This window comes from Anas acuta, chromosome 5, assembly GCF_963932015.1.
Source record: "Anas acuta chromosome 5, bAnaAcu1.1, whole genome shotgun sequence".
Lineage (NCBI taxonomy): Eukaryota > Metazoa > Chordata > Aves > Anseriformes > Anatidae > Anas > Anas acuta.
The window spans coordinates 60,430,777-60,458,476 of record NC_088983.1 but is presented as its reverse complement, the minus strand read 5'-3'; the positions used below and the strand labels follow the sequence as shown (position 1 = coordinate 60,458,476).

The 27,700-nt window shown below is 36.6% G+C and overlaps 1 protein-coding gene across 15 annotated transcripts in view; it reads right to left on the bottom strand.

Moving 5' to 3' along the window:
* PLEKHA7 (pleckstrin homology domain containing A7) overlaps positions 1–27,700 on the bottom strand; it is a 132,514-nt gene that overhangs the window by 3,669 nt on the left and 101,145 nt on the right. For 14 of the 15 annotated variants that reach the window (XM_068685176.1, XM_068685188.1, XM_068685178.1 and 11 more), the window contains 15 exons: positions 26,835–26,921; positions 24,451–24,504; positions 19,371–19,439; positions 19,100–19,180; positions 18,080–18,229; positions 16,581–16,682; positions 12,918–13,026; positions 11,592–11,830; positions 10,965–11,153; positions 10,627–10,744; positions 9,937–10,016; positions 9,343–9,543; positions 6,036–6,194; positions 3,758–3,891; positions 2,764–2,906 (listed from right to left, as the gene is read on the bottom strand). In XM_068685176.1, the coding sequence (XP_068541277.1) occupies positions 2,764–2,906; positions 3,758–3,891; positions 6,036–6,194; positions 9,343–9,543; positions 9,937–10,016; positions 10,627–10,744; positions 10,965–11,153; positions 11,592–11,830; positions 12,918–13,026; positions 16,581–16,682; positions 18,080–18,229; positions 19,100–19,180; positions 19,371–19,439; positions 24,451–24,504; positions 26,835–26,921 (1,915 nt within the window). The remainder of the gene's footprint in view (positions 1–2,763; positions 2,907–3,757; positions 3,892–6,035; positions 6,195–9,342; positions 9,544–9,936; positions 10,017–10,626; positions 10,745–10,964; positions 11,154–11,591; positions 11,831–12,917; positions 13,027–16,580; positions 16,683–18,079; positions 18,230–19,099; positions 19,181–19,370; positions 19,440–24,450; positions 24,505–26,834; positions 26,922–27,700) is intronic. The other variant, XM_068685173.1, reaches the window with a different exon arrangement.

The window sequence follows — 27,700 nt, the reverse complement described above, 5'->3', positions numbered from 1 at the left end:
TGTTACATGCCAAAAAACAGATATAAAGGTGCTATATAGAAAATCACACACACACAAATATAGATGCATATAAACATTTTTCTTACTACAGAGCATGAAAAATACATTTGAAATATCAGAATAAAAAAAAAAAATACAACATTGTAAGTATACTTGTTTATAAAGTGGAGCAATGGTTAGAAGACAATCTTGAAACTACAGAGACTGAAACTCAATCTTAAATTCTGCCTTTTCATTTTGGAAGGCCAGAGGTAGACCTGTTTCCAAAAAAACAGAGAGATACTGGGAACTGACTTCTTGAGACATGTACTTTAAGAAAGACTTTAATCTTTCAGACTCTTGGCATGATTTCTGTTTACAAGGCAGATTTTCAACATGCTGCACTACAGGAGTTAGATAAATGCACAATTTCTATTAAAAGTGATTTATATTATCACAGCTTCCTAACACAAGTTATCTGCTTTACAAAAATAAAATAGGAAAAGTTAAGCTTTAGTTATTTCAAAGCAAATCTTTTTTACTAGATCTGGACATTTAGGGTTGGATTTTCAGATACAGTCCGCTTCATCAACAAGAAGCAACTTTGGCAATACATATTTTAAATTCAAACTACAAAAATAAGAATGTGAAGGTATCTGTAAAATTAAAATAAATCAGAATGTGCCATCAGATGCTCAACATGTTACATAATTTTCTTTTTTAACCACTTTTTTTTTTTTTTTTTTTTTTTAAGAATTATCCACATTTTCATTCTTGTTTGCTTTTAAATGAGAAAGTAATATTTGCAATCATTGTGTAAGAAATGAGTCTTTGAGGTAGAAATGTGGTAAAGAAAACTGGGCACAGATGGAAACATGAGGACTTCCTTAACAATCAATTCCTTTACTATTACCTAACTTTTTTTGGTTTTGTTTGTTAAGTGTCTGAAAGAAAAATAAGCCGGGTGCTATGCTTCACAAAGGTATTAAGCTAATATTAAAACAAACTTCTCACAACTGACTGCAAATGTATTTTTCAAGCAGCAGTTAAACATTTCAGGGAAGACACATTTTAATTCTCTTTTTAGGGAGAAGTAAAGAATTAAGCAGATTTTAGGTAGATACCCCAGAATATGTGTTAATCTCACTTTGAAATAATTATCATAAAAACTTTAAAACGTAAAAGCAAAAAATTGCTTTTACATAGCTATTGTGCTACATAGCTATTACAAGCTACCTCACAACTATGACGTTAACTATAAAATACAAACAGATCAAACAGATTTCAGTGCCGTGCCATTACTGCACCCTCACGCACACCAAGAAGTATGTTATCTGTCCACATGAAGACTGTTTCCTATGGCAGCCTCTCTGCTCTTGCTGTACGGACATGGGAATAATTTCAAGAAAGGACTGTGCTCACCCTTGCTGGTCTTAGTTTTGGTGCCATCTTTTCCCAGAAGCAGCCAAAACTCAGGTGGCAAAATGCTGTGTTGGTTCCTACCTCGCAAACACAAAGTCCTGCTCCATGACCAAAGCGTGCAAGTCAGCGTTACAGTACTGAGGACCTGCTTACTCAAACTGGGACCAGACAGCCTGAGGAGAAGCTGTTTCTAGGCAGAGACGCCTGAAGTTCCAAGAGGTTTTCCCTGAAATGCTCCCAACACCTTCCAATTGTGTTTATTTATAATAACTAGCCTCCTCAGTGAATCCTTATTATTCCTTCAAGTCTGTTAATTTCTCACAGAACCCCTCCAAAATCTCGAGTTTGATAACCTGAAAATGCATCCTTTCCTCTGAAAAAATCACATTCCCCTTAGATTTCGCTGCACACCACATCTGAGTATGCAGCCACACTCAATCCACAGTCTGTTACTCCAGATGTGTGGTACGCATCTGAGTACTGAAATAATCTGTCTTTAAGGGAAAAGCCTTGAAAGCTTCTGTGGCAAGTACCATATGTTTAAACTGACAACTTCAGCTGAGGAACGTGCATATTTTTTCTCCATCATAGTTAAAGCTTCCATTATTTCCACTCTCCGCTGGAACAGTGAACTGTGGAAGTTATAAATGGCTGGTCAAGTACTTGCTAGAATAGCTGCTGTATGTATTAATGTATTAATATGCCATACAAATCTGTTAACTTTTTTTTTTTTTTTTAACTTATTTCAACTATAAAGCAATCAAGAGTGAAATTGTCATCTTTAATAACATATTACAGAGGGTCTACTGATTTCCAGGCATCAAGCAGAATTCATGCATGGTTGTCTTGCTCTGATCTCTAATCTTGGTCACCAGACAGAAACATACCAATACCCATTTTACAATGTCTTTTTCAGCCTGTTGTTACATAGCTCAAGCTGCAAATGATTATACTGTAGTTTCAATCATCAGGCTACTGAATCTTTCTGTTAAAAATAAATAATTTCCCTTCATTTTATACATCATCAACCATTTTACTTTTAAAAGTGATTACAGATATAGCTCACTTCAGATATAGTTCGCATTCAAAGAAAATGTTCTTTGTGCTATTAGTAACAGCGAGTTTCCAAGTTCTGAACTTTCTGATCACACTATTTTCTCCCATTCTCCCTGTTCACTGAATACCAGACACTACTCAATGTAAACCTTTAGCTTCTCTGAATTTGTTACCTATACACACTTCTCACTATTTTGAATGTGAATGGCTAAAATTCTCTCTTTTGCCAGAAGTTCAGCAACAACCACACACAACTTTAGAAGCAAGTAAGAAATAGCTGTTATTTTGTAAATAACTAAGTATTACCTGCTACCTCCTTGCTCCTCTGAGAGGCTTCAGAAGCCAAAGCGTATGATATGGTAATGATGCGTTCCTGCTCTTGCAGCTGTGAATCTAAATCAACTGAGTTGTGCTTGTCCTGGGCAATAGCAGGCTGTAGATTGTGCATACTAGCAGGAAAGTGCAAAACAACATTAACATTTACAAAGATAAAGAAAAATCCACTCTGCAGATGAGAACAAGCTTCAATACATACAGCAAGTTTCGGATCTCACACATCAAACTCCGTATTTCATTGAAGTTCTTTGAAGTAGTGTTAGATATTGTATGTAAATGACCACAGCAAAGACAAATGTTGCAGCCATTACAAATTCAGTCACAATATCTGCATCTCTCAAGTACATCTGAAAGTCCTTTGTAAATGGGTTGTTTACATGAAAGCACTATAAAAATGCTATTTATTTGAAGTTGTTAATAAAATTTCTTGTTAGAGCTCAGAGGAAGAGATGTAACCTGGTGGTCCTCAGATGCAGACAATTCTACAATCTTACAACAAAACTATATTTGCAGGCATCTGAGGTAACCAAATTATTGAAACTGAACATTTCAGCTGACTCTACATTAGCTCTAAGTATCCAAAAGAGTTATTTTAGAACTCCACCTCTCTGCAGACAACAGAAGCTTGCTCTCACATTGATTTATATTCTGCTCTGTGCCTTTCCTTCCTCCTCACCCTCATCTACTAGCCATTTGGTAAAGATTCACTCCTATTTTAGGATGCTCTGAACAAGAAAATGGACATATACAAAACCTGTCATTATTCTCTCTCCTGTATCCTGTTCTATACAGGATCTCTAAGTGTACTAAGTATATTACACTGTATGCATTTTCCACCACACTTAGATTAAAAAAAAAGCCACCACACTCAGATAACTAAATTGAACAGGAAATTGACTGTTACATAAAGTCAGATTCCAATGTTTAACACCAAACTACGTATATGATCTGAAAAATAACTGACCTCGATTTAGTAAGAATACTCTTTATCTTCTCTGCTTTACGCTGCCTTGCTGCCAGTTCTTCTGTAGAAAGAGGTTCTTCTGGCTCCAATTCAACATAGCGTTCTGGAATTGCAACCTTCTCAGGTTTTGAAAGCTGTGGAAAGAAAGCAAGCATCAAGTTTTAATAACAAGGACTTAAACTTTGAGATATATTCTCCTCAATGTGAGAACACAGTAGAAACAATACAGCAGAGGTCTTCACAGCCAGTACACGTAGCCAGTGCTAAACATTCCCTTTGGACATAAGCTGATGCCCTTTTAACAGTGTCTTTTTCCTTCCTTTAGAAGATAGATCAAACAAATATTAAAGGGGATTACAAAAGAAATTAGAATCAATAGGTAACCTTTTCTTCAGCTCAGTTTAGAGCCCAAAGTAAGGCACTACCTCAAGTTGCTGCACTAGAAAGAAGAAACCGTATACAAGAGTGAATGGACAGACTTTTTAAAAGAACACTGGAAAATATTTGTGTTATGCCAGTGAGGATTTCCTATAACTGAAAGGAGACATCACCTGAAGTTTTAATCCAGGGTACCACTCTTTTCAAACCACACTATCTTTCTCTGTGAGCAGCAGAAAAGAAAAAAAAAATCCCCAAACCAACAGTTTATAATCATTGCTGGAAATTCCTTGACTCTAGATTTTGAAACCTTAGGTGTTCAAAAGTTGTCTAGGGAACTGACCCAGAAATACAATTACACCGGGCATTTAACAACATGTTGAATACACACAATTACAACATGTTGAATACACACAATTACGTAGACTGAAAATTTTAATAACCGAACCGATTGCACAAAAGCTAGCAAGAAGTTGTTGTCAGGATCAGTTTCTTTGCAGAAAAATTTTGCTTCTAAACCACCTAATGAAAATTCAGTTTACAAATAGACATTGAAAATGAATGCTCAGAACATGAAATGGACTTAGAAAATGAATGCTTAGTAGAACAGACTACTTTCAAAATGCACAAACAGCAAATGCATGGATAAACAAGAGTGATAAAAGGAGAACTATCCCTCCCCATCCCCACTGGATTTCTGTAAAACACTCATAAGGCCATGAGTTTCCAAAATTCAAAGTTTTAAATGGTGCCCGTAAAGACACAACTGAGTACCTTGCCTTATGAGGTACGGAAGTAGTCAGGTGAAGAGGACAGGTAAATGAAATGGAAAAGGACAACATGGGTAACCTGAGAAAGAAGCTTTAAATCCAGATCTTCAGGCCCATTTCAGTCACTCTCAGGTATGCCTGTATGTATGTAGACAAAAATGCCTACACACAAACGTGTCCTATCTTAGGCTGGAGGTGCTAGTTTGGATGTAGTGAGTCAAGAAGCCCTGAAGGCCTTCTGGAAAAGATTTTAATAGAGTGCAACAAGGAAAGGCAATGCAGTAAGAGCATTTATTGTATTTCTGAAGTTTACAGGAGCACTACATTTTCTGTAGAACATATTGAAAGATTAATGAATGACGCATTTGTACAGAGCGATCAACAGATAATGTCTCACGTTCATCCTCTTAAAAATGTCTCCCTAAATGGCACACTGGCAGCTGCTTTAAGCAGAGTAGAGGTGCTTACTAGTCTAAGTATCATTAACAATTTCATCGACTTTCCATCTATCATGGCATTTTACACAATGCATGCTTCTATCTTTCCACTTGTTCTACTCTTTCCTTTCCACCAGATGGCTCAATCGCATTTCAAACAAATACTTAACTCAGTTAGTGGAGTGGAAACAAACCTCGTGTCCAGAACACAAAATCACTTGGAAAGCCACCAAAAAAGCTTTTTCTGTTCTGACCAGGATAAAGCAGTGCTCCCTCTTCTCTAATATGTTTAGCCAGATCAAATGAAGAGTAACATTCTGTGGAACGAACTTCTACTTCCTAGCAGTTTCTTAAATACTCTTCATGTTGCCGTCTCATTATTTTTACCCCCCTAATTTTTACATAACATTGCCTAACTTAATAACTTTTTCTGTATAAGGCATGATGTGTTTCAGACAGTAAAGCCAACCTTTCAGTTTGTTCTCTCCACTAGAACACCATACAAACACAAACCTTACAGAAACCCTAGGAGCCAGGCCATAAATATGCTTCAATACCCAAATGACTCCTTTTTGTTGGAACTTGTGGCTCATTTTTGAAACAAAAGACAAGAATTCACTACCTAGAACTTAGAGAAAGGTTAATATGTTGGGAGATGGAAGAGATAGAAAGGAAGCACATAACGAGTGTTACCTCTCTGCTGATATCTAAATCATAGTCTTGAGGCTCCAGGTCTGTCTCTGTTACTGTTACTGCTATTGGCTGAACTTTTAGCCATTCATTTTCATCCTTGTCTTCTCCACGAATGGCCCTCTCAAGTAGCTGCAAATCAAATTCTTGCTCTCGTTTCCACTGGTAATAGATACAAAACAATTAATAGCATTCAACCATACTGACAAATTCACCATTTAGCAATGTACATAACTACGGCTGCAAATGCTATATTGCTGAAAGAATCCACAGAGCAAACTCCTTAACTGACAGGAAAACGAATACGCTACTGCATTTCCTGGAACATTTGGCTGTGAGATTTGATCTCTAGCTGTGCTGCATGGATTTCAGAGTGGTGTTGAATTCTACAGACAATGTTCAGCTGTATTAAATTCTAACAAATATAATAACCACAATCCACATATGCTGATTAACATGGCACTAGCACCAACATCCATGGAAGCACAGATGTCAGTACAAGTGAATCTGTGGAGTGACAGCCTTGCCCTAGGCATTATAACCAACCAGGCAATGCTGTGTGAACTTGAATGGCCCCACAGAAAGGACATTTATGCTGCAGATCGATAATTGCAATTCGTAAATTGTATGCTAGAAAAAGACTTGGTGATTAAAGTTGGTATTTTGCATACTAGCCTTAACTTGTCTTGAATTCGTAGTAATTTTCGTAACTTCTAAGCTCTTATGACTTTGCTTAAAGCCATTGTGTTCAACTAGTTACCTGCAAAGATTAAAAATCTTTCATATTGCCTTTACAAGAGAAAGGCTGAGCAATAATAAATTCAGAGCATATTTAAATTAAACAGCATCTTTTAGAGTTCCCAAATTATTGCATAGTAGCCCCTTCACAGCTACAATACAGCTGCATATAAACTCACACTTAAAAACCCTACCAACACATTTTTGTTCATAAGTATCAAAAAACTAAGTTCTGCTGCAGCACCATTCCATCTCAGCAACTTTACCATACAGAGCTGAAACACTGTATTAAAAGCAGTGAGAAAGAAAAGGGACAAAATCAACGACCAAATTATCTCCTCAAGTATCTGAGGCTATCAACAGGAGAACATGTCATTATATTTATTAAGAACATGTCTAACGTTCCTATTACAAATGTCTAGCTTGTTTTGGTTGAATTTTGAGCTCTATTTGAAGTCCTTATCCTCCATTCCACTACCTGCACTATGAAATCTACTTGAAACCTATTCATGCACAAGCTCTCAATCTTCACTCAAAAAATGTCTTCCATATGTATTTAAAAAGTTAAATAGCTAAAAGTCAATTACATCTCAAAAATTAAGATTTTTTTTTTCCAGAATTCAAAAGAGAAGAAATGTTTTTTCTCATTCTAATACTCCAAACTTCTTATTCTACTCATATTCAAACCAGGCCTGATTGACATCATATATTTCAAATACACATTATCATTTTCAAATTATTAAATGTAATTAAGAAAAACATCAAACCATTATTACAAAGCAGAGTTTTTATTGGCTTTGATGTTGCAACTTTTACATTAAAAAGGCATTTTATATAACAAATGAATTCATGTACTGTGATCAATACTTAAAACGTCATTCTACATTTGCGAGCTGACCAATTAAAAATTCGAGTTACATATACAATGTATGTTTAAAGCAAATGTTACATACTGAGCAGCATTTCAATTATACATTTAACTGTTTGCCATTTTGGCTGCTAAATAATTGCAATGCTGTAAGTAATTGTGCTATCAAACATGCTTTTTGCGTGTTGAAGCCCCGTAGGTACAAGAGATGACCTCTACAGAACACTGCTAGGGCTGAATTCAATTTCAATTCTTCACAGCAAGGAAAAAGACTAAGATGGCACCCAAATTTATAGACAAAGTATTTGCCACAAATGTTAATAAGGAGTGTCACAAAAATGTTTAAATTCAGCTCGTGTATGTTATGTTAGACTCAGGAAATATTAGAAGCTCTGATTTAGTTCTAATTAAAATATGAAAGTAACAGTTCTCCTATAGTTCTACAATTCCCAAATATTATGCACTATCTTTAATAAATTTGTGATTGCAAAATAGAAGACAAAATAGATGAATGTCTCCAAGTAGTGCACTCATTTACTGGGAAAGTAAATATAAATAATTGGCTGTAAAAGTGTGTTACTGAGCGGTGGGAATGAAAGGCTGAATATTATAGGGTTTTTTAAATGCTAGCAATTGACACACACGTACTAAATGCAATTAAGCCTGGTAAAAATTGAGTAGTCCAGTTAGAAATTGTAAAATAACTACAAAATTTTGCAAATTAAAAACAAGCAAACAAAAGAAAAAAAAAAGAGGCATTAGGTATGATGAGTGACAAATCTAAAAGCAAGAGATCTTGTGCAATGAATTAGGTAAAACAAGGTGATCATTCTAAAGCTCTAGTGGACCAAATGAAAAATAAATTAAAAGACTACAGCATAAGTGCAATTACAGTACAATCTTGGTTTAGCACCAAGTGAGAAACTGGGTAGCTTCACCAATTAGAATTGCTTTGGTTAGTATCCAAACCATATAACTACAAACTTATATTCTGTACAGCATTTAATCTCAGAATGCAACAGAAGTCCTTTTCTTCAGCAGCTTGAATTTGAGCCTTATTAGAATATTCTACATTCTGAGTTTTAAAGAAGAATTTGTGCCAACTGAAAGACATTCGCTCTTAGAAAATTTTCTAATAAGTGTTATTAGGTTTCAAAACTGATTATTCATTTCACTTTAAAAAAAAAAAATAAACAAAAAAAAAAACACAATAACCAAAACCAAACACACACACACACAAAAACCAACCAAACAAATATACAAACTGCATGGCCCGATATTAACATTACTATCTTGCAGCCTAATTTATGAATTTAAAAGAAAAAATAACCTTGGAGAATAAGAACATTCTAAAAGGCCCATTCCATTATGAAGCAGTTTTAAAACCATACAAGCTTCTTACACTTTCTAAATACAATTCCAATAAAAAACAAAACCATGTCTCCGGAATCACTCCTATATACTCTCATCTCCACTCAGCACACTAACCTCTGACCAACTTACCTGCTGAACCTGCTACATATACTGTTAACTACTAGTAAAAAATGATCATCTGTTACTCACGCTCTCTGACCTCATTTTATACTGTATAATACTAATTTAATTAGACTAGAAGCATCACACACGCTCAAGTGAAAGTGCTTGCTAGGAAAAAAAATCCAAAGATATTTTTAGCTTAGTCCTTTTAAGGCATATCTAACATACTGAGCCTATGTCTGCAGAAATGGGCCTGACGAAAGACCGAGATGAAACAGACTGCCTTTCTCCTTGGCTAAGAGTTCTCTTGCGTTCCCGAACTAACGCCTTCTGATGTCGTTTCATTCTTTCTAGTTGCTCCTCTGCACTCATCTTGCCTCTTTGGTGGTCTCCAGAGTATAAACGTTCCAAGGCACTCTTTGGTCTCTCCTGAAGAAGGCACAAGGCACACAAAACATGTGTGGGAATCAATAGTTCATAAGTAGTATACAAAAAATAACTTTCTCCTGCCTTATTACTAAATTAAGATGATTTTGCTCTATTACTTTGTATTAATTTGCATATTTAAACTCTTAAATTTCTATTAGTAGTGGTGATTTTTGATTCTAAACTTTGCTTTATAAATCTATTACAAATGCAATACACTGTCTGTCTACTTCCTGATTCATTTAAGAAAGTGAGAAAAATTTGATTAGATCGCAGGTGTTGGGTTCTCTCCCACGCTATTAGAAACCTATCTCCTGCTAGGCAAAATATAGTCTGGGCTTACGAATGTTTTGAACGATCCAAGCATTTGCTTTCAGGCATTCAATTAAAACTTACCTTGGACCTATCCCTTCGAAGCGTTGCATATGATGAAATGGTAGATGATTGGTGCAATCTGGAAGTTGATCCAGATAAACCTTCATAAAGAAAAAGAGAATGCTTTAAAACTAAATGACAGACAGAATGAAGATATCTGTGAAGAAAGTAAAATCTCAACAACATTTGCAGCTAGAGGGGTAAGAAACAAGAAGAAAATAAATAAAAAATGTACCCCTTTTTCCGAAATATCCTCTCTATCCTCATTTGTTAAACTATTACAGAACTGTAGCACAGCCGAACGTAGTGGCAAGTCGTGTGTAGTGTTTGATGGCATTATGTTATTATTCTTTAGCACTTCCATTTAATTAACTTTCACAGGCAATTAAAGTGTTTAAAAAATACTTGACTTTGTAAATACAATACAGAAATTATGACGAAGAATAATTCTGAATACAGGAGACATTCTAACAGCTAACTTCACGTTTTGCTATTTTTTTAAAGCATTATATATGAAGCTGCTTTGTAAAAGGCTGGTTATCTATAATGGCACCATTAAGAAACATAAAATTTCTAGAATTCCATAGCATTACACAGTTAACCGAAAAATAATGATCTTAAAATAAAGACCACTTCCAGAAAATCCTAGGAGAGTAAAGCTCCTATACAGAAAGCACCGTTACAAATCAGCCATGTAAAATCCTGGCTTACCACGGGTAGGTAATGTCTGGTATCCACTATCAGAGCTTATTAAACCGCTGGCAGGTTGGCTGAGGTCACCGCCTATCGTTGCTAGTTCTGGCTCACTCACATATGAACGCAGCTCTACCTGTGTGGAAAAATACTTACTGGCTCAAATGGAATCACAGACAGCAAGTCTTAATAGTCTTAAAACAAATCCCAGTAGGTTTTGTTTACGGATTAGTGAATCTCTCTGCCCTTACTATACAGCATAGATCCATTCTCTGTCTCTTTGTTACAAAACAGTATCTTGCATTATAGGTTCACACAATCTTAAAGTGCAGGCTTATAAATCTGTGAGTGCTCACCCTATAATCTCCATTTACATACTGTCCTAGTTCTCTGTCTCTCTTTCTTTCATCTGACTGCCGTTTCAGGCCCCGCACCGACGTGTGCCTGATGACAGTGGCTTCTCTTGGGAGAGGTGGAACGGCTGGTGGCTGATCTTCAGGACTGTATAACTGAGGGAGAGGAGGTCGGGGTGGTGCTTCATCTTCCTGGTAACGGGAAAACACAGGTATTTGGCAAACAGTCTGCAAACCGTCTGGCATAAACTGTCTGAAATTTCATTACATTGCATGAGTTATTTATGACTGCTTTAGCATGCTCTTCACTGTCCTCCAGGTCTTGAGGTGTTAAAAGCAAACGAGACCCAAGAAAGCTAACAACCAATCAACCAAAAAGCATTTCCAAAGAAGAGCAAGGAAGGCTCTGCCTTGGTATGCTGTACAGCAGTATACGGCCCCTGTGCATAAACCTCCCAGTTAGAGACATTCTCCTCTATTTGTTATAGCTCAGTTTCATTACAAACCCCTTAAGCGTCTCCTTGTTGTGCCTCCACACTGTGTGCACTTAGTAACCATGAAAGCTTTCAGTGTTTCAGCCAGAAGCAAATGGAAACAGTGGTGAAGGAGTCTCACAACAGCAGTACTTACAACCTTTGGCTTTAGCCTAACTGGTGACTGAAGAGGCGGCTCGATTTTCTTCAGCTGCGGTGCTTGGTGCTGCGTTCTGGCCTGGAAATAAGGCTGTGGATACAGCCTAACCTCCAAAGAAGGTTTGACCAGGCTGGGCGGAGGGCTCTGTGGAATGGAGGGTTTGCTATCCACGGTTGTGAGAGAAGCTGGTAAGGAAGGCACTGTAGACTGAGAAAATGAAGGCACTGTTTTTCTCTCTAGGGGAGAAATATGCACAGATGTTAGACACTGTTACATGTGTGCTTCTTGTAGCTATCAACTGTGTTCATAGGAATAGAAATTAACATCCTTAGGCTTTAAAAAACAGCCTTAACACTGCATGTTATTTTCAACACAAATGGTTTGTTTGCTTTTTTTTTTTTTTTTGAATACAAAAATCTATGATTGGCAGATTATAGGATGGGCAACGTTTTCTTGGTGAGGATCAAACATGCCCTTCAGGCTAAAAATAAAAGCCTACACTTTAATATCAGTCAGTGAAATCCCCTGGCAATGGAGAGAGGGTGAGAAGGAAGGAAAAGCCCGCGAGTCACATGCAGGCAGTTCACCAGCTGGATATGGCCCCACTCAACAGATTCCTTAAGATGCCTCTAGATCTAGACACAGCTAAGCACAATAGCCATACCTCAAATAAAATAAAATCTCACCATCTAAGAACAATTTTATCTCTGTGCATACAAGGTAAGCAAAGATACTTTAAGTATGAAGTGAGTTTACAGGAGGCATTAACAGCCTCTTGCTATCCCAGTGTGTCAGGTCTTTTCTTTGAAATATAATAAAGCAATTGAAATGCAGACCACACACACTTTCCCTTCCTCTTTTCCATAGCTGATGTTGTTGCTCTGCCCACCAAACACCTGCCTGAAGAGGGAGGGGGAAGGTAACTATGGCAAGGGCAGCTGGGCAGCATCCAAGGGAAAAACAGCAGATGAGTGCAGAGAGGAGCTCCTGGACGGGATGCAATGTGGATACTGCTATGGTATGAGCTTGTTATGTGAGAGAAGCTCTTCTTGCATCTTGCACAGCTTACCCCACTAGTATTATTATTGTTGTTGTTGCCTTTCTATGGCTTGTTACATTTTAGTATGTTAAACCAAATGAAAAACATTTTAAGACCTCAATCGAAGAAACACCAAGATAATGTGCTCAAGCTACAGAGATTTCTGCTACAGTGCAGAATTACCTGCATTTTCTGCGTTAGAACGTATTTCTAGACAATTCCCACAGACCCAAAGATTCACCAGCATTTGTATATTTCTAACATTTTATTTATGTTCTCCTTACCTGGATTCTTGATAGAGTCTACTATGGTTTTGTAATTTGCTTTATTTGCACTCAAGCCAGCCGTAACATCTTCAATCCTCCACAAGTCTTTTTGTATTTGTGCTTTCTCCTGATTGTTTATAATAAAAGAGAAGATATATATACATATAAAACCCATTTTAATTTATAATGGGGTTATCCTGTTTTTGATACCAGAACCAAACTAATTTTCCAGAACTTACATGAGAACCTAGGAGTCTAGAAACGGGTTAAATGTTTATTTTAACATTTAACAAACAAACAAACCACCTCAACCAACATATCTCACACGTAGGCCCATAACATTTAGAGCATTTTCTGAGTCAGGGACGACTTTCTAGAGAATAGATAGGGAATGAGACATCACCATACTATTCCCTACATCATTATTCAGACTGCAAAAACCTAATTTAATGTTCTACATACAGTGAGCTTACGGAACCTTTTAATTTGACCCCAAATTAAATTCTCACATCTTTCGAACACCTTTCAGGCTGATAAGGCAGTGTTACAAACTACTGGACATGATGTGTTACAGATTGAAACAACATCCCTCTGTTCTCCCAGGATTCAGTCCCATCTGGTACCCTACTTGCTCTACTGATTCCTTCCCACAGGCAAGACCGGGAAGCTTTGTCCACAGTCCGGATCCTGCCCCTGACTCTATCTTGTGGCTGGAAGCCCTGGCTGCTGAAGCCACCACTTCAGCCATGCATTTATTGCAATCACCATAAATAGCTGTTTTCCCCTCTGTTTGTGGGTTTTTATTTTTTTCCCCAGGTTGGGAGTAATCTTGATACTTTATGGTAAGCCATTATTATTTTCTATGGAATTAATGCCTGATAAATCTTCCTTCAAAAATGGGCATTAAGAATAAACTTAATGATATTGTTTTCCTTGTGGTTTTATAACGAAAGCTGAAGGCACTGCAACACTTTAGTCAGGAATTGCATACAAACTCCTTAAGAACCCCAGAAATCCATCACTTGCCAGGAGCTGCAAAATAACCGCTAATTAATCCTATAAACCTGAAAGAGAAAAACTTCAGTAAAAGCTCTTAAACCTCGTAGAACTAGGGAAAACGTATCAATTGCTTTCTACTTTCTGTCTTACATTAGAAAATATGTCCAGCAAAGTAACAGATCAGGAAACAGGGTGCCAAGAACACCAACATTTAAATGATGGAGAACGTTATTTGCCTGTAGTAAACTCACTCGATAGATGGGACATATCTTGAAAGATTGTCAGGAAGAAAACCATAAATTTACAAATTTCATTTCATTTTTCTGAGATTAATCATCCCACAAGGCACAAAATGATGGATTTACAATAATCAAACCTCAAGATTGGTCACAAAAAACAACACACACATACAAAAAATTCTTTTTCTGAAACCACTCAGAAAAATGTTGGATCAGTAATATACAAAAAAAAAAAGATCTTTTAATATTATTTCTTCCCGTTACTTAACTCTTTATGTGAAGACAATATTTTAAACCAAAAATGGAATAAGTCCAAAAGATAAACAGATGAATTTATTTTTAAATTATGAAAACCAGGACTGCTGTTTACCAGAGGGTATAAATATACTTTATGGGCAAGCATGAAAAGTTAGCTTGGAGAGAGAAATTAATTTCTCTAACTTCCTTCACACAGAAGCATAATTTAGCATGATTTATAAAACCAGAGCAGAAACACTTAACAACTGAGAAGTCATCACTGACAAAATAGAACTTCAAAGTTAATTTCAGCATGACCAGATCCCAACCCTTAAGCCAAAGACAATGAAGCTACAATCTTGAAAGCAAGATTTACTTCAACCAAGCTGCTCAAACCATTTAGATTTTTACCTCTTAATTAATGATATATAAAAATAGTATTAGCCATTTCCTATGGCAGCTTGAGCCTGCAATTTTATTGATTTTTCAGTAATATTCCATGAAGACTACAGGCTTTTTTGTGTGTGTGGTGTTGTGGGTTGTTTTTTTTTGGTTTGTTTGGTTTGGTTTGACTTGGTTTGTTGCTTTTGTGTGTGTGTGTGTGGTTTTGTTTGCTTTTTGTTGTTGTTGTTTTTAAGTACAACATGTATTTAATGCTATTGTAAAATACTAGGTAAATAGTCTTGAACCTACGCACGCTTGGGCAGACACCTAAAGACCCCAGTGATTATGGGCACTTAAAAATCAGCCTGCTTTGAAAGACTGTGATTTTAATAATATTCTGTACTTTCCAGAAAAATCAGCTCCCCTTAGTATCTCCAAAATGGATATTCAGAAACATTTTTTAAAGTCTTAGCCAAAGACAAACTTATCTCTGCATATATTTAAATGTGCATGTACATATTTAAGTATAGACACATAAAACACGTCCCATGTGTAGGTCTGTGTGCATGCATGTGTATGCATGTATGTACATGATATGAGATGTTAAACTAAGTTCACATTTTTTTCAGTGCAAGCCATTTTCCCTTCCACGTGTACTGCTAAGTCACATGCCATACAGCCAGTATTTTAAGCACGTTCAATGCAGAACTGAAAACTGTTTGTTAAAGTACTTTTTTAAAGTATATTCCATGTAAACCTGTAATTTCCCTTTGCTAATCAAAATGACTTCATACAGGGATGATCTTATTCTACTCCTGGGATTTTTTGGAGGGATGTATTCTACAGCTGATCTGAAACGTGTAACGCTCTGGCTCCAAAAACTAAGCACAAACACACCCCAAAATGAAAAGTGGCTGAAAATGGAATTTTAAGATGGACGAAATCTAAAAAGGTTTTACACATCTTTTGTTCTGATATAGGTTTATACATTAATGGCAAAACCAGACTAACTCACATCTGACCCGATGTTTGTTGCAAATATATACAGTTAAAAACTCAACTAGAGAGCTGTTTTATTCCAGAATACTTGGAAAAGTAGAGTAAGAGTTAACCAAGTTATATACATTGAGCTTGTTCCTTGTGCTTTAAAATAAAACTATTCTGCTTTGACACAGGAAAAGCAATCTGGACTGTATTCCTTTCTCTGTGAAAAAAATCATCAGTTGTTAGCAGGTATGTAGAAATAACCTCATACACCACATCCAGTTCAGCAAGCAGAATAGCTTAGCTTCAAACAAAGCTTCTTGGTAAGATTCAAAACAGAAGAACTGATTTAAAACTGAGATGCCTTTCAATTACTGATGGCTTTTAAACACTTATTCCACTTCACAAAACAAGCCGCAGAGGTAAGTCTCCCATAAGCAGAAGAACATGACAAAGAACAAGTAACTACAATAACAAGCTAGAGGCTGAGGTTCTTAAAAATGGATAAAGAAGCCAATGTCAGATCAAATAAATGGAAGACTAAGAAGTCCTGCACAGTCTTATAAATTAAATACGTTATCAATGTCGAGATGTCAGCATGTAATAAAAACATAATAAAATAATGACAAATTTGCAGAGACGACTCATGAGAAACTATTAGGCTGGAAGATAGCTAGTTACTGTGCAGCTATGCTGTTACCATTTCTGAACTTTGCAAACTTAAGACATGACAGATGAATACAGTGCAAAAATTGCAGAGGTTCTCTTACGAGATGATAGCTTTCAAGTTCAGATAAAATCTTCTCACAAGCAAGCCAGCGTTGGGAAACAGACTCACCTGAGATACCAAAGAACTATTCATCTGTTCCTGTAAGGCTTTTTTCAGCTGGCTCACATCGTTTTCTAGTTTCAGATATTCATTCCAGGCATTTTCCATTTCCTAATGACAAATGAAATATTCTAATGCAATGTTATGATAAACCTGGATATCACTCTATCCATTTCTTAAGCATAAAACTGGTGTTTAACACTTGAACTGACTCTACCATGCTATGAAGGAAGAAAGTCTACTCCAGTTCTATTTCCTTGAACCTTCCCCCTCTATTTAAAATAAATTTGCAATTAGAATTCAAACAGTCACCTAAACCAGAATTCATATTATGAAACACAAAGCAGGATATTCTTTAAAAGCTCTACTGACTGCACTGCAATGTCATTATAAGCAAATAAACAAGCAGATACTTGGAAAATAAAGCTATCCTAATCATCCTTACGTTACTTAGACTACTTCCAACACCCCTGGCACCACAGCCTGCCTCCTGCCCCAGGCCTGCAAAAAATCTGAAGTCTGGAGTAGTTTCTATGTAAGGAGGGATGGAGTAGGGTTTTTGTTTGTTTGTTTTTCTCTGTAGTCTGGCAAAGACATAACTCGGGACTTGAGGGGGAGAAATAATGGAGGTTTACAAAACCCTGAGTTGCACAGAGAAATTGACTGGCCGTTCCCCATCCTTTCTCACACAACAATATGGGTCTACCACATCAAACAAGCGTGAGTCAGGCTCTAAACAAATCAAGTGGCTGTCCACACAGTCGGGAACAGTTCTGTGCAATACTTTGCCAAATGATGTTTTGGATGCAAAAGGTTCACAGAATTTAATAGGAGTCTCGGACAGATACTCTGGTATAAGATATACTGAGGATTGCTGAAGAGATAAAAAAAATATATTTTATATTTAAATACTTTTTAAATAGTATTTAAATACGTTTAAATACTACTGGCATCTTAATGTTCAGATCTTACTGTAGAAAAGGCGTTCTAGAAACAATCTTACAAAGAGATGATCCCACATTCATTAAGATATAAGAATAATACAGTGAGTGCATAACACCCAGGCTTAAAATGTTCTCTTTCACAGCCAATTCTTACAAATATTTTTGCTTTTAAATGTTTCGATTAAGTCATAATATTAACAGTACATTTTGACTGAAATATAAACAGACATTTCCAAGCCCTTTTCCCTTGGAAAAATACCATGGAATCATGCTTGTATTTCCACTGCGAAAAGGGCTACCTGAAAGATTTGCAGTTTAAGCCCCGTCCATGAATGGCAGAACTATAAAGAAATCTTCAAGCACTTTTTGGGGGTGGGGAGGGCAGAACGAGATGGGTGCATTGAAGAGGAAAGCTAGAGACGTAGTTTAAATTGTTCTGATTTAGCGTCCTGTACTTTAACAAAATCCGTTCAGAATAGGACTTAATTTCCCCATCCAAAGGGAAAAATACAGTTTAACTGGCATTTTAGTTACTGTTTCCTTGAAACAACCAAAACCACATACCGTCGAAACTTTGGATATTTCAGCCCGAATATGTATGAGGTCCTCTTGCAAAAGTCTCTGCTGGTAGGAAATTTTTTCTGCATGCTGTGGTTGGTCTTTGTACTGTTCCATCTGCCTGTGTAAAACCTCCAAAACTGACTCCAGCTGATCCTAACAGAGAAGCAGGCAGCAGTAAGCATTTACAGCAAACTTGACTAAATTACCTGTGTGAATACAACAGCTGTTTTTCATGCCCACAGTATTTCCTCTAAGCCACTACGTTAGCATTGACCTCCTATTGTGGAGACTAGGATGTGAATGAAAAGCTGCAAGAGCTTTAATTAATCACTATAACCAAAATTCTCTGGTATTTTCCACTATATCTGCTTTGATAGCCAAACCTGTACAAAAAAAAAAAAAAAAAAAACATTTGTTACTGTTCACAGCTCCACTTTTGACCTGAATGGGCATGGAGGAAAGAAGGAGGGTTCCAACTAAACTTGTCACAGAAAATATTCCAGCATTTCAGTCATAAACCTCAGAATAAGGCTCACCATACTATCGATAAACAAGCATAAGTCTCAAATCACTACAGATCAGTAGCTCGTTTTTTCTTTTTTTTTTTCTTTAAATAAAGACCATACAAGTTACAGAGAGTGTTCAGTATGGCTCTTGCTCGCACACAGAAGGACGCTGCTGTTAACGCAAACAATGTTTGCGCAGGTGGGAAGAAGTGCAAATGAAACGTGATTCTGCCTCCCACCACAGGCGTATTGAGGCATTAAGCAGAAGTATACAGAAATGTGTATGCACCCCAATTTTTGAAAAATGCCAGAAAATGAAATATATGTAGTTTTAAAACATTCACTTACAAAAACTCATTTTCTAAAACAACGTAACTCAATCCTTACATTATGTAACATTGTATTTTTCCTTATATATTTATATATACAAAGAAAAATACTGCAATGCAAAGAGCATCCAGTAATTTGATTTTTTGTTTGCAATTCTGTAGTTTATAACGATTTTTCATCTACTCACTTTATTTTCCTTCAGAGCTCTTATTTTGTCCTCCAAGTCCTGCAGAATTCTGTCCTGCTCACAGAAAATGCTCAGCTTGACCTTAAAATAAAATCATTCATATATTACATATAATATTAAATTAATATAATAATATTAAATTTCTAAAAAGAAGAACAGCCTCCACTAACAATAACTTACCCCAACAAACATAAGAAATTAACAATTTACATTTAACAGTACAAATAGCCAAAACAATGCAAGAGGTTCCAAAATGGTATTTGATACTTACATCAATATCACTTTCTGCAATCTTGACAGGTTTTGTACTTCGTTCTTTTAATGTGTCACGCCCTGTCACCTAAGAGGAAAAGTTTTTAAAGATCTGAGAAATTTGTTTCAAACTAAAACTTCACTATGCTTCAGCAATGAAAAAAAAAAAAAAAAAAAGTTTTGTTGAATATTCAAGTTTATCAACAGAGATAGACAAAATTTTGGATACAAGGCTTTTCAAAAATGCCACTATTTTTTCAGGGAGGTAATCAGAAAGGATTATTAGGTATATTAGGTTATTTAATTACTCTTAGAATAGCTTAAAATTCTGTACAAATTAGCATAATCCCCTCTGTCTATGGTTACAACGGTCCTGTTCCTGAAAAACCTCAGAGTTTTAACTGTTCACCTTTAATACCTTTCTTGAACCCGAAGGACCTGAATAGCTCCTTTAAATGTGTGATTGCAAGAATAACAGCATTAATTAATGACTAAGAATATATCTTTCTGGTAACTGTTTCATTCTACAAAGGACAGTCTCTTCCATAGTACAAGGTGAATTTTATTAAAGATAGACTGCTAAAAGAGTGCTAGGGTGGAATTTAAATGTAATTAATCTATTTTGACATGCTTATAACATACCAAATCTCTCATTCCATAAATCACTGCTTCCATATGCCATTTCTGGTGAGATTATCATCTTCTCACGTAACGCAGTTTTTACATCAGTACAGGAACTATACTATATGATACTTCCAGCAATCTTAAAAGAAAGGTATGTCTATCCCCGCAGAAAAGTTTATTACTTCCACTGTTTATATTCGACCCTTTTGGCGAATAAATAAGGCTAAGAGGATTGTCACAGAATACAGCTCACAAATCACATGGGTTTTTGAGCTTTAAAATCAAAAGGCTAAATGGTACTCAATTAGAACACTTTTATATTTTGTTAAAGCAAATATTATCTTATGAAAGAAACAGCTGGCGTTCAGTATAGCGCTCGTATATCTTGTATTCTTTCATACAGGAAAGGATTTATGAATATATGTTCACCTAATTATTGTACTCAATAATATAAAACCAAAAGTTTTTGTTGTTGTTGTTGTTGTTTGTGGTGGTTTTATTTTGTTTTACTTATTTTTTTTTAGTGGGAGAGAAGGGGCCGTTTGCCATTTGCTGACTCTGGTACAGATTTCAAGCGACACAGTTTACTGATCAAGCTACCAGGGTCCTACAGGATCACACTACCTTTCTTTAAAATAATTGAATTTTACTGCAAGTCTAAATAAATCTTTGATACAACCTCAGTTTCTCCTTTAACATGGTGCATGAAGTTTGACAGCTGCAGATAATAGTTGCAAAGAAACTACATTTAAGACAGAAGATTACGTTCATTTATGTTTAAGGTCTCCTCTCCTCCAGCTGTGGTCTCCCTTCACATACTTATCGTGGGATTTCACGTGGGGAAAGTTACACGTCTGCTACTTCCCCACTACCAAAATCAAAAGCATTTACTATCTCTCAAGAAACATTTCCATTTTCAAACATTTTCATCTTCAACAGTGTTATGCTTTATCTAAGAAACCCCCGTCTTTTAAAGGCATTAAGGAAATGATTTAAATACTAACTCCTATGTATAACAGTAAGAAATAATTGCATAGAAACAGAACTTTAGCATGTCCAAATATTAATTTTGCACATTTAATTACCTGCAAATTAACAGGATGCAAAAGCCTTTTTCAAAGCCATGAAATTAACACAAAGACATAGTCTACAGATTTGGGGGATATTTAAAATTACATAATCACAGCTGTAAGGATTTTGCTAAGTTTCAAGCAGTGAACATGAGGACATAATGACGATTCAGCATGCTTTCACATTTTCAGAACTGCACAGAGGAGTCGCTGCTTGACACAACCATTTTCAAACCATGATAAAATGAAACCAAAGTCAGCCATAACTTTGCATACAGACTGCAAAGTGGGGAGGCGGGGAGAAACCAAAAAGAAAAAAAAAAAAAAAAAGGAAGAAAATCTCACAGAAAGCTCTACTGTTTACTCCAAGACACCTGTAAAAGCCAGAATATGTAAACATCGACTGCTAAGTTGAAAAGCAATGGGATGAGCGCAGTTCAGATGCAAGCAGTCTTACATGTATACTGGAAAGTAACCCCTGTGCTGAGTTCTTCAGCACTTTGTAAATCATGTTGATCAGAGGTCCGTTATTTTCTATCTGTTTCAAACAAAAGTGTAGTAACAACTTGTTACAGATCAAAGAAACACAACCTTAGCACACAAAACTCCATGAGCAGCAGCAATCTCATGCTCTCCTTCCACACACATCCTCAAGGTTTAGGATCTATTTAATCTCCCATCACAGAAGCTGTAACTGGCTATTTATCTATCTTGTTATATTTTGGACAGGTTGTCTTCAACCCTAAGACTTCTTCCCTTTCACAAAGCACACGTATAAACACACAGCACAACCTAGGATTGATTCAGAGTTGTCCAGCTGCAGCTTAAGAAGCTCCAGGACTCACAGCAAGACGTTTTCTGGTGTGTAACGCACCGTAACGCCTGCACCATGAACTCCGTGCTGCTAACTGGAGCAACCCAGTTCAGACCTTAGTGACCCAAGTCCCTCCAATCACACTTACCACTACTCCCGTTACAAATATTACCCGCGTGGCACAACCTTGCATTAGCAGCCTCTTTCAGCTGCAGCAGAAACAAAACAGCTTCGGATATTAGAGTGTGACTGCAGAAGAACGAAGCAGGACCACTGCTAAACCACTGAGAGGGCCCCAGATTTGCTTAAATTGGTTGCACGATTTATACCTAACAGCACAAACTTTGCTCTACCTCTTCAGGCCTCCTTCCCTGTTTCTGTTTCACACAGAAGCTTGTAGGAAAATGTATTTTTCTATCCCTTACTATTCCTTACTGCTTTTCTAATACAGGCTCGCACTTTTTCACCTCCGTTTTTGGGATGGAAAAAGCTGTAACACATCACTGTGGAAATCCATTTGCAGAAAAGGCATGCTTATATATATAGCATAGAGACACAACATCTCTTTCATGCCCCATATACCTCTTTTTAATGAGTGAAAAGGAATAGAGAGTCATTGGTTTATTCTTTATCCTTTTTAAATGTCAGAAGTATCTTGCTTGCAGGAGAAAAATATTGAAATTGATTAATATTTGTCAAGTTCATCTATTTCATTTAGACAACCGTCAGGACAATGCACTGTAATGCTGAACAATACCACGGTGGTATCAACATCAAAATATTTCTTAACACTTTAAAGCTTTTAAATAATACTCAAAAATAGACTGATAAAGTAAGGATAAGAACGCTTCTCTGAGGACAAAACATCTGAGTTATGACAAATTACTAAATACCATGTAACCAGTTACTGCAATCTGTTTTAATACTGTGGCATGAATTATGCAGTTAATTATATGTTTAATAACTACTCCTTGTTGAAGAGTTATATTTCAAAACCTCTAAGAAGAAGTATCTTCAGAGATAATGGATGAAGTTAAAAAAATGTTTAGCTTCAGTTCCAAAGTCTTTAATCCTATTTGAAATTGTTTAATCAGAGTGGGGCTAACTCAAAGCCCAATGAACTCAAAAGACAGACTTGAAATAAAAGGCATTATATCTAAGCCTTCACTGTCTTAAATGCAAGATACCACGTATATTAACTGTGAATTTGCCATATTCCACCTTTACCAAATCAATATGTAATTTGCTTTGTTTCATCGAGCACTCTGTTTTCCTCATGCTGCTAAACAAAGTCTCTCTTCAGTAATTTCTATTAAGCAGCAAAACACAAATTGAAGCACAACAAAGATGCCTCCTCAATTTTCACAAGGTCTCTTTAATCTCTCAGCACCCTGACCTGAATTTCACATTTCTGGCCCACAACTGAAAGAAGGTTATTCTTCTTCCGAGCTTGAGGATATTTAACTGAGAAAGACAAGACCACCTTGAAAAACCAGATCGCTCTTGCAGAACCACACTCGACACTTTGGCTGTCAAGATTTTTCATAAGGGAGTTCGAACTAACATTATCTTTCCACAGAAAGAGCAGGTTGTCCCCATACATTATTCTTTCTGGCTGCTTTTGGTTGGTGGAAATTCATGCAACACTGGTCCAGGTAGCTTACTAGTGGCACATCCACCGTGCTCCCTCGGCATCAGGGAGAACCACGGGCATACAAACAGTACGGATAATAATAAGGTGTCTCATTTCACTCCACCTTGATTTGCAGAAACACCATAGGATTTATATAGGGTGAGACATGCTAAACAGCATGGAAAGTGGTAGACTGCTTCACTAAGCAAAATGATTATGCAGTTTGTTGTTGTTTGTTTTTTTGTTTTTGGTTTTTTTCTCCTTCAAAACCTGGTATTAGTAAATCTAAATTTGCTTTTGAATTGCCAAAGATCAGGTGTACCAGATATGGAACACCTAATTCAGTTTAGATGGATGTTTTGATGCTCAGTACTGTATTTTGTTATTATTAGGAAAGATGACTTAATATTACACAAACATATTTGTGCATGGGTAAATAGATAGATTTTATATCTCTTAGCTATAATAACATGAAAATAAATGAAAGGTGCCAATTAATCACCACATTTTCACCCCAAAGAAGTAAGAGCTTATAAATACAGGATATTTTAAAAACAAGGAAAAAGCTCAAGTAGATTTAAAGGGAACAGCTGAATTGAAAAAACAGCTTATTTTAGCTTAGAGGAGTTGACTTCATATTGGTTCTAATGCTACAGCAAAAAAGCATTTTGAATCTATTTTTTTATCTGGTTTCTCTAAACCCACAAAATACCATTCATCTGGAGTAGCAATAATACAAGTTCTACCTACAAACTGAAGCACCTGTATTTTTTGAGTTTGCACATTAGTTCTAAAGCCACTAATATGAACACACTCAACATTTTAAGCACAAAAGTGATGGCAAAAGACAGAGTTTCTGTCTCTGGACCCAAAGTGATTTGAAAACCTGAAGGAACAAAGACAATACATAAAACGTTGCTGGGTTAAAGACAATAGAAGTAGACTCATAAAGTCTTACCTTCAGATCCAAATACTCCAAATCCTTTTTCAGCTGGATATAAGTGTCATCAGCCTTGAGGTAATTATATAGAAAAAAAAAAAAACAATATATTTGAAGGTTTGAAAAATAATTCAGAATACTTGGATTGGCTATGTATACGAAAATGATGAAAGAGGAACCAAAATAACAGAGTAGGAAGTACATGAAAAGCATATTTGCTCCACCAGCATATTGCTATTTACAGCTGAAAGATGGGCAAAATATTTCCTGAGTACGTTACTACCTCACGCCCACCCTCTGAAGATATGGATTTGAATCCTCCAGCTCCACCAAGGCACATAGCTACCTTAAACAAGAGATTTTCAAAAGTTATTTTTTCAAGACTTTTTTTGCTGACTATCCCTTCTTCAAAGAACTTATGGGGTTGTCCTCCAACACAGTATGTCCCTTCGGGAGAAGACTTTACCTAACTGAATGTCAGATATAAATGCCTCTAAATGCCTCTCAGATGCCTCTATGTATCAAATCATTGGAATACGTCTGAGCACATGTTATATTGTTAGATATTCATTCTTTTATTTAAGGAATATAAGAAATATGCTTCATTAATAAAATACTGAGTAAGATCTCACTCGTGATTGGAGAAACCACTTCACTTGTTAAGTGATAGCATTCAACTTGGTCCTTATTTCTCAGTGGCTAACTCCTAGCTGCTGTCAGCTTAATGCTATGGTTACGTTCATCTAGCAACATCTTCATGAGAGTCACTTAATGAAAAGCGTGCCTACGAGTCGTAACAGAATTATTTCTTCTTTTTTCTTTTTTTGATATAAGGGGTATTTGCAACACGTAACAAAGTAAAACTTAACTGTTGCAAATTGATTTTTCATTAGCCAAAATTCCTACTTTTTTGCTGAAACTGTTGTATGTTATAATTTTATATCCTTGATTCATTAAACTTCAGAATAAAAGAAATATACAACTATACCTTATTCAAGTTTTGAACCAATCAGACTGTGTATTTAAAGAAGGAAAGAAAACATTTTGTTGTTTGCCATAAAATCACTACATCACATTTGCATTTCTTCAGAGGTGTTCACTTACAATTATGTCCAATATCCTTGCAAATCTGGCTGAGGACTTGGCTAGAAAGTATGCCCATTTTTAAGGAGAAATCCCTGTTGTTATAGCCCACCTTAGTGAAATTGTTCTGTAGGTGAGGGTAAGTAGAGAAAATAAACTTTTCCAAATTTAAAAATAAAAAGCCTTCAAGTTTAGGCCAATACACGGCCTCCACCAATTACAAATGTTTTATCCCTATTTTTGCAGCTCTAATACAGGCCAAAGAGCTCGACAAGTACATTTTTTCATCTCACAGTAACGTTTCAAACATCAGTGCAATCAAGAGCACTGTTTGCTTTGTTTATGACTCAAGATGCCCACAAACTTTTTATGAGCTAATGTTCACCTGCAGAACTGACACAGTTACAAGCTCGTATGGATGTACAAACTGGCTGATGCGTTTCGACTTGCAGGTGACACAGCATGTAGGACAAGGAGCCAATCCCATCATGAAAGCAGCACAAAGAAATGGTTTTGCCTCCGAGTGAGCATAGTCTTTTAACCCACATTTCTGAAGATGCAGCATTTTCAGAAATAATATAAAGAGGAAGGACACGTAACACTTTGTAGCAGATGCACTGGCACCCTGTAGCTTAAAATGCTTATCTCAGAGCGAGTACAGCAGCAAAGAAAAACTGCAAACAACCTGGGAACTGTAGAGCTCCGAAGAATGGGCAAGAAAGCACAGACTCGAGCATGCCACCGACGAAGCATTTGCAGAGTCACAAAATGTCAGAGAGCACAGAAGAGCCAAGCAGCAGCTGACCTGATAGGTGGAATTAGTTGGCAAGTGCTGCAGCAATTGTGCGATTGTGTAATTTCGTATACTAGCCAACTTAGCCTGATGTCTCCTTAATCGAATGAGAAGCAATGTTAGCTCTTCAGGCTGCAGGTATTTAGACACATTGTAAAGAGGAAATTAGCAGTCTTCAGGGAGAGTAACTGTAATTACATTTTTCACCTCAGTGCCCAGAAAGCAGTTACTTGACATGATTAAGCAATTATTTCATTAACTTCACATTTGGTCAAATAAACATAATAAAAGTGGAATCCTGTAATAACAGACAGCTCGCTCCCATTCTCATTGGGAGTACCAGCAAAATTCCTACAGGCTTTATTATTCCTACAGGTTGGCTAAGATCAAGTTTCAGATTCAGGCTATTTATGTTTAAGCTAATAAAAATAACCACTATGGAATCAGCAGAATTTTAAAAATTTACGATATTAGGATGACCAAAAAAAAAAAAAAAAAAGGAGAAGAAATTGCTCTTTCAACTTACCGACTTGCCATGCAAGCTGGGCGCGCTCACAGTATGGGTCATGTAGCCCATAGCTGGCATGGAGCGTCGATCAGCGTGAGCTGAGCTCTGTAAGAAGCCACAGGCAGAACTGTGAGGATTGTCTCAGGTGAGAGGTATGCTACACTTGAGGGGAAATTCAGAAGATATGCACCTCTGCCAGAAATTTTCTGTTTGAACTCAAGCCATGCTTAGATCAGGGAACATTCATGGGCCAGCCAGATCCTTGAGGATTAAGAACTTATAAAAGAACAAATGCAACCGGCTTAGGACCTGCGATGCTGGACAGAGCAGTGGATTCTGGCAGCGCAAGATACTTCAGAAGCTTGTGCAAAGTGCTTTTCAGCGAGTTAAAAAATATATATATTCATAAAATGTCTCGCACACAAACACACACACACACGTAATGTCTCCCAGAGAAATCAGCCTGGCTGATGCCCTTAAATAGCAGGCTTGTACTCCAGACAGTAACAACTGTGAATGCCCTCCTTTAGCCACGGAACAGTTCTCCACGCTAAGCTCCTGACGTGAGTGACACCTTGTGGCAATGGGTCCCATTAATACCAGGTTTTATTAAATAATCACATTTGATACGCCTCTTTCTGCTTATAACACAAAAACCTGCTTCACATCCATTCTTTCATCTTTTCCTCAAACTCTTCGGTTATCTTCAACACAGACTAAACGTCTGATGATTTATTTTTGTTCCTCTGAATTTTACTGTATGCTGTTTTGTTCTGCCCCAACCCTCCCCCCCTTTTTTTTAAGGTGTAACTGAATAGAATTAAGTAAAGCATGCCAGGGAGGGGGAAGCACCACAGATTTCTGTGGACACATGCATTTAAATA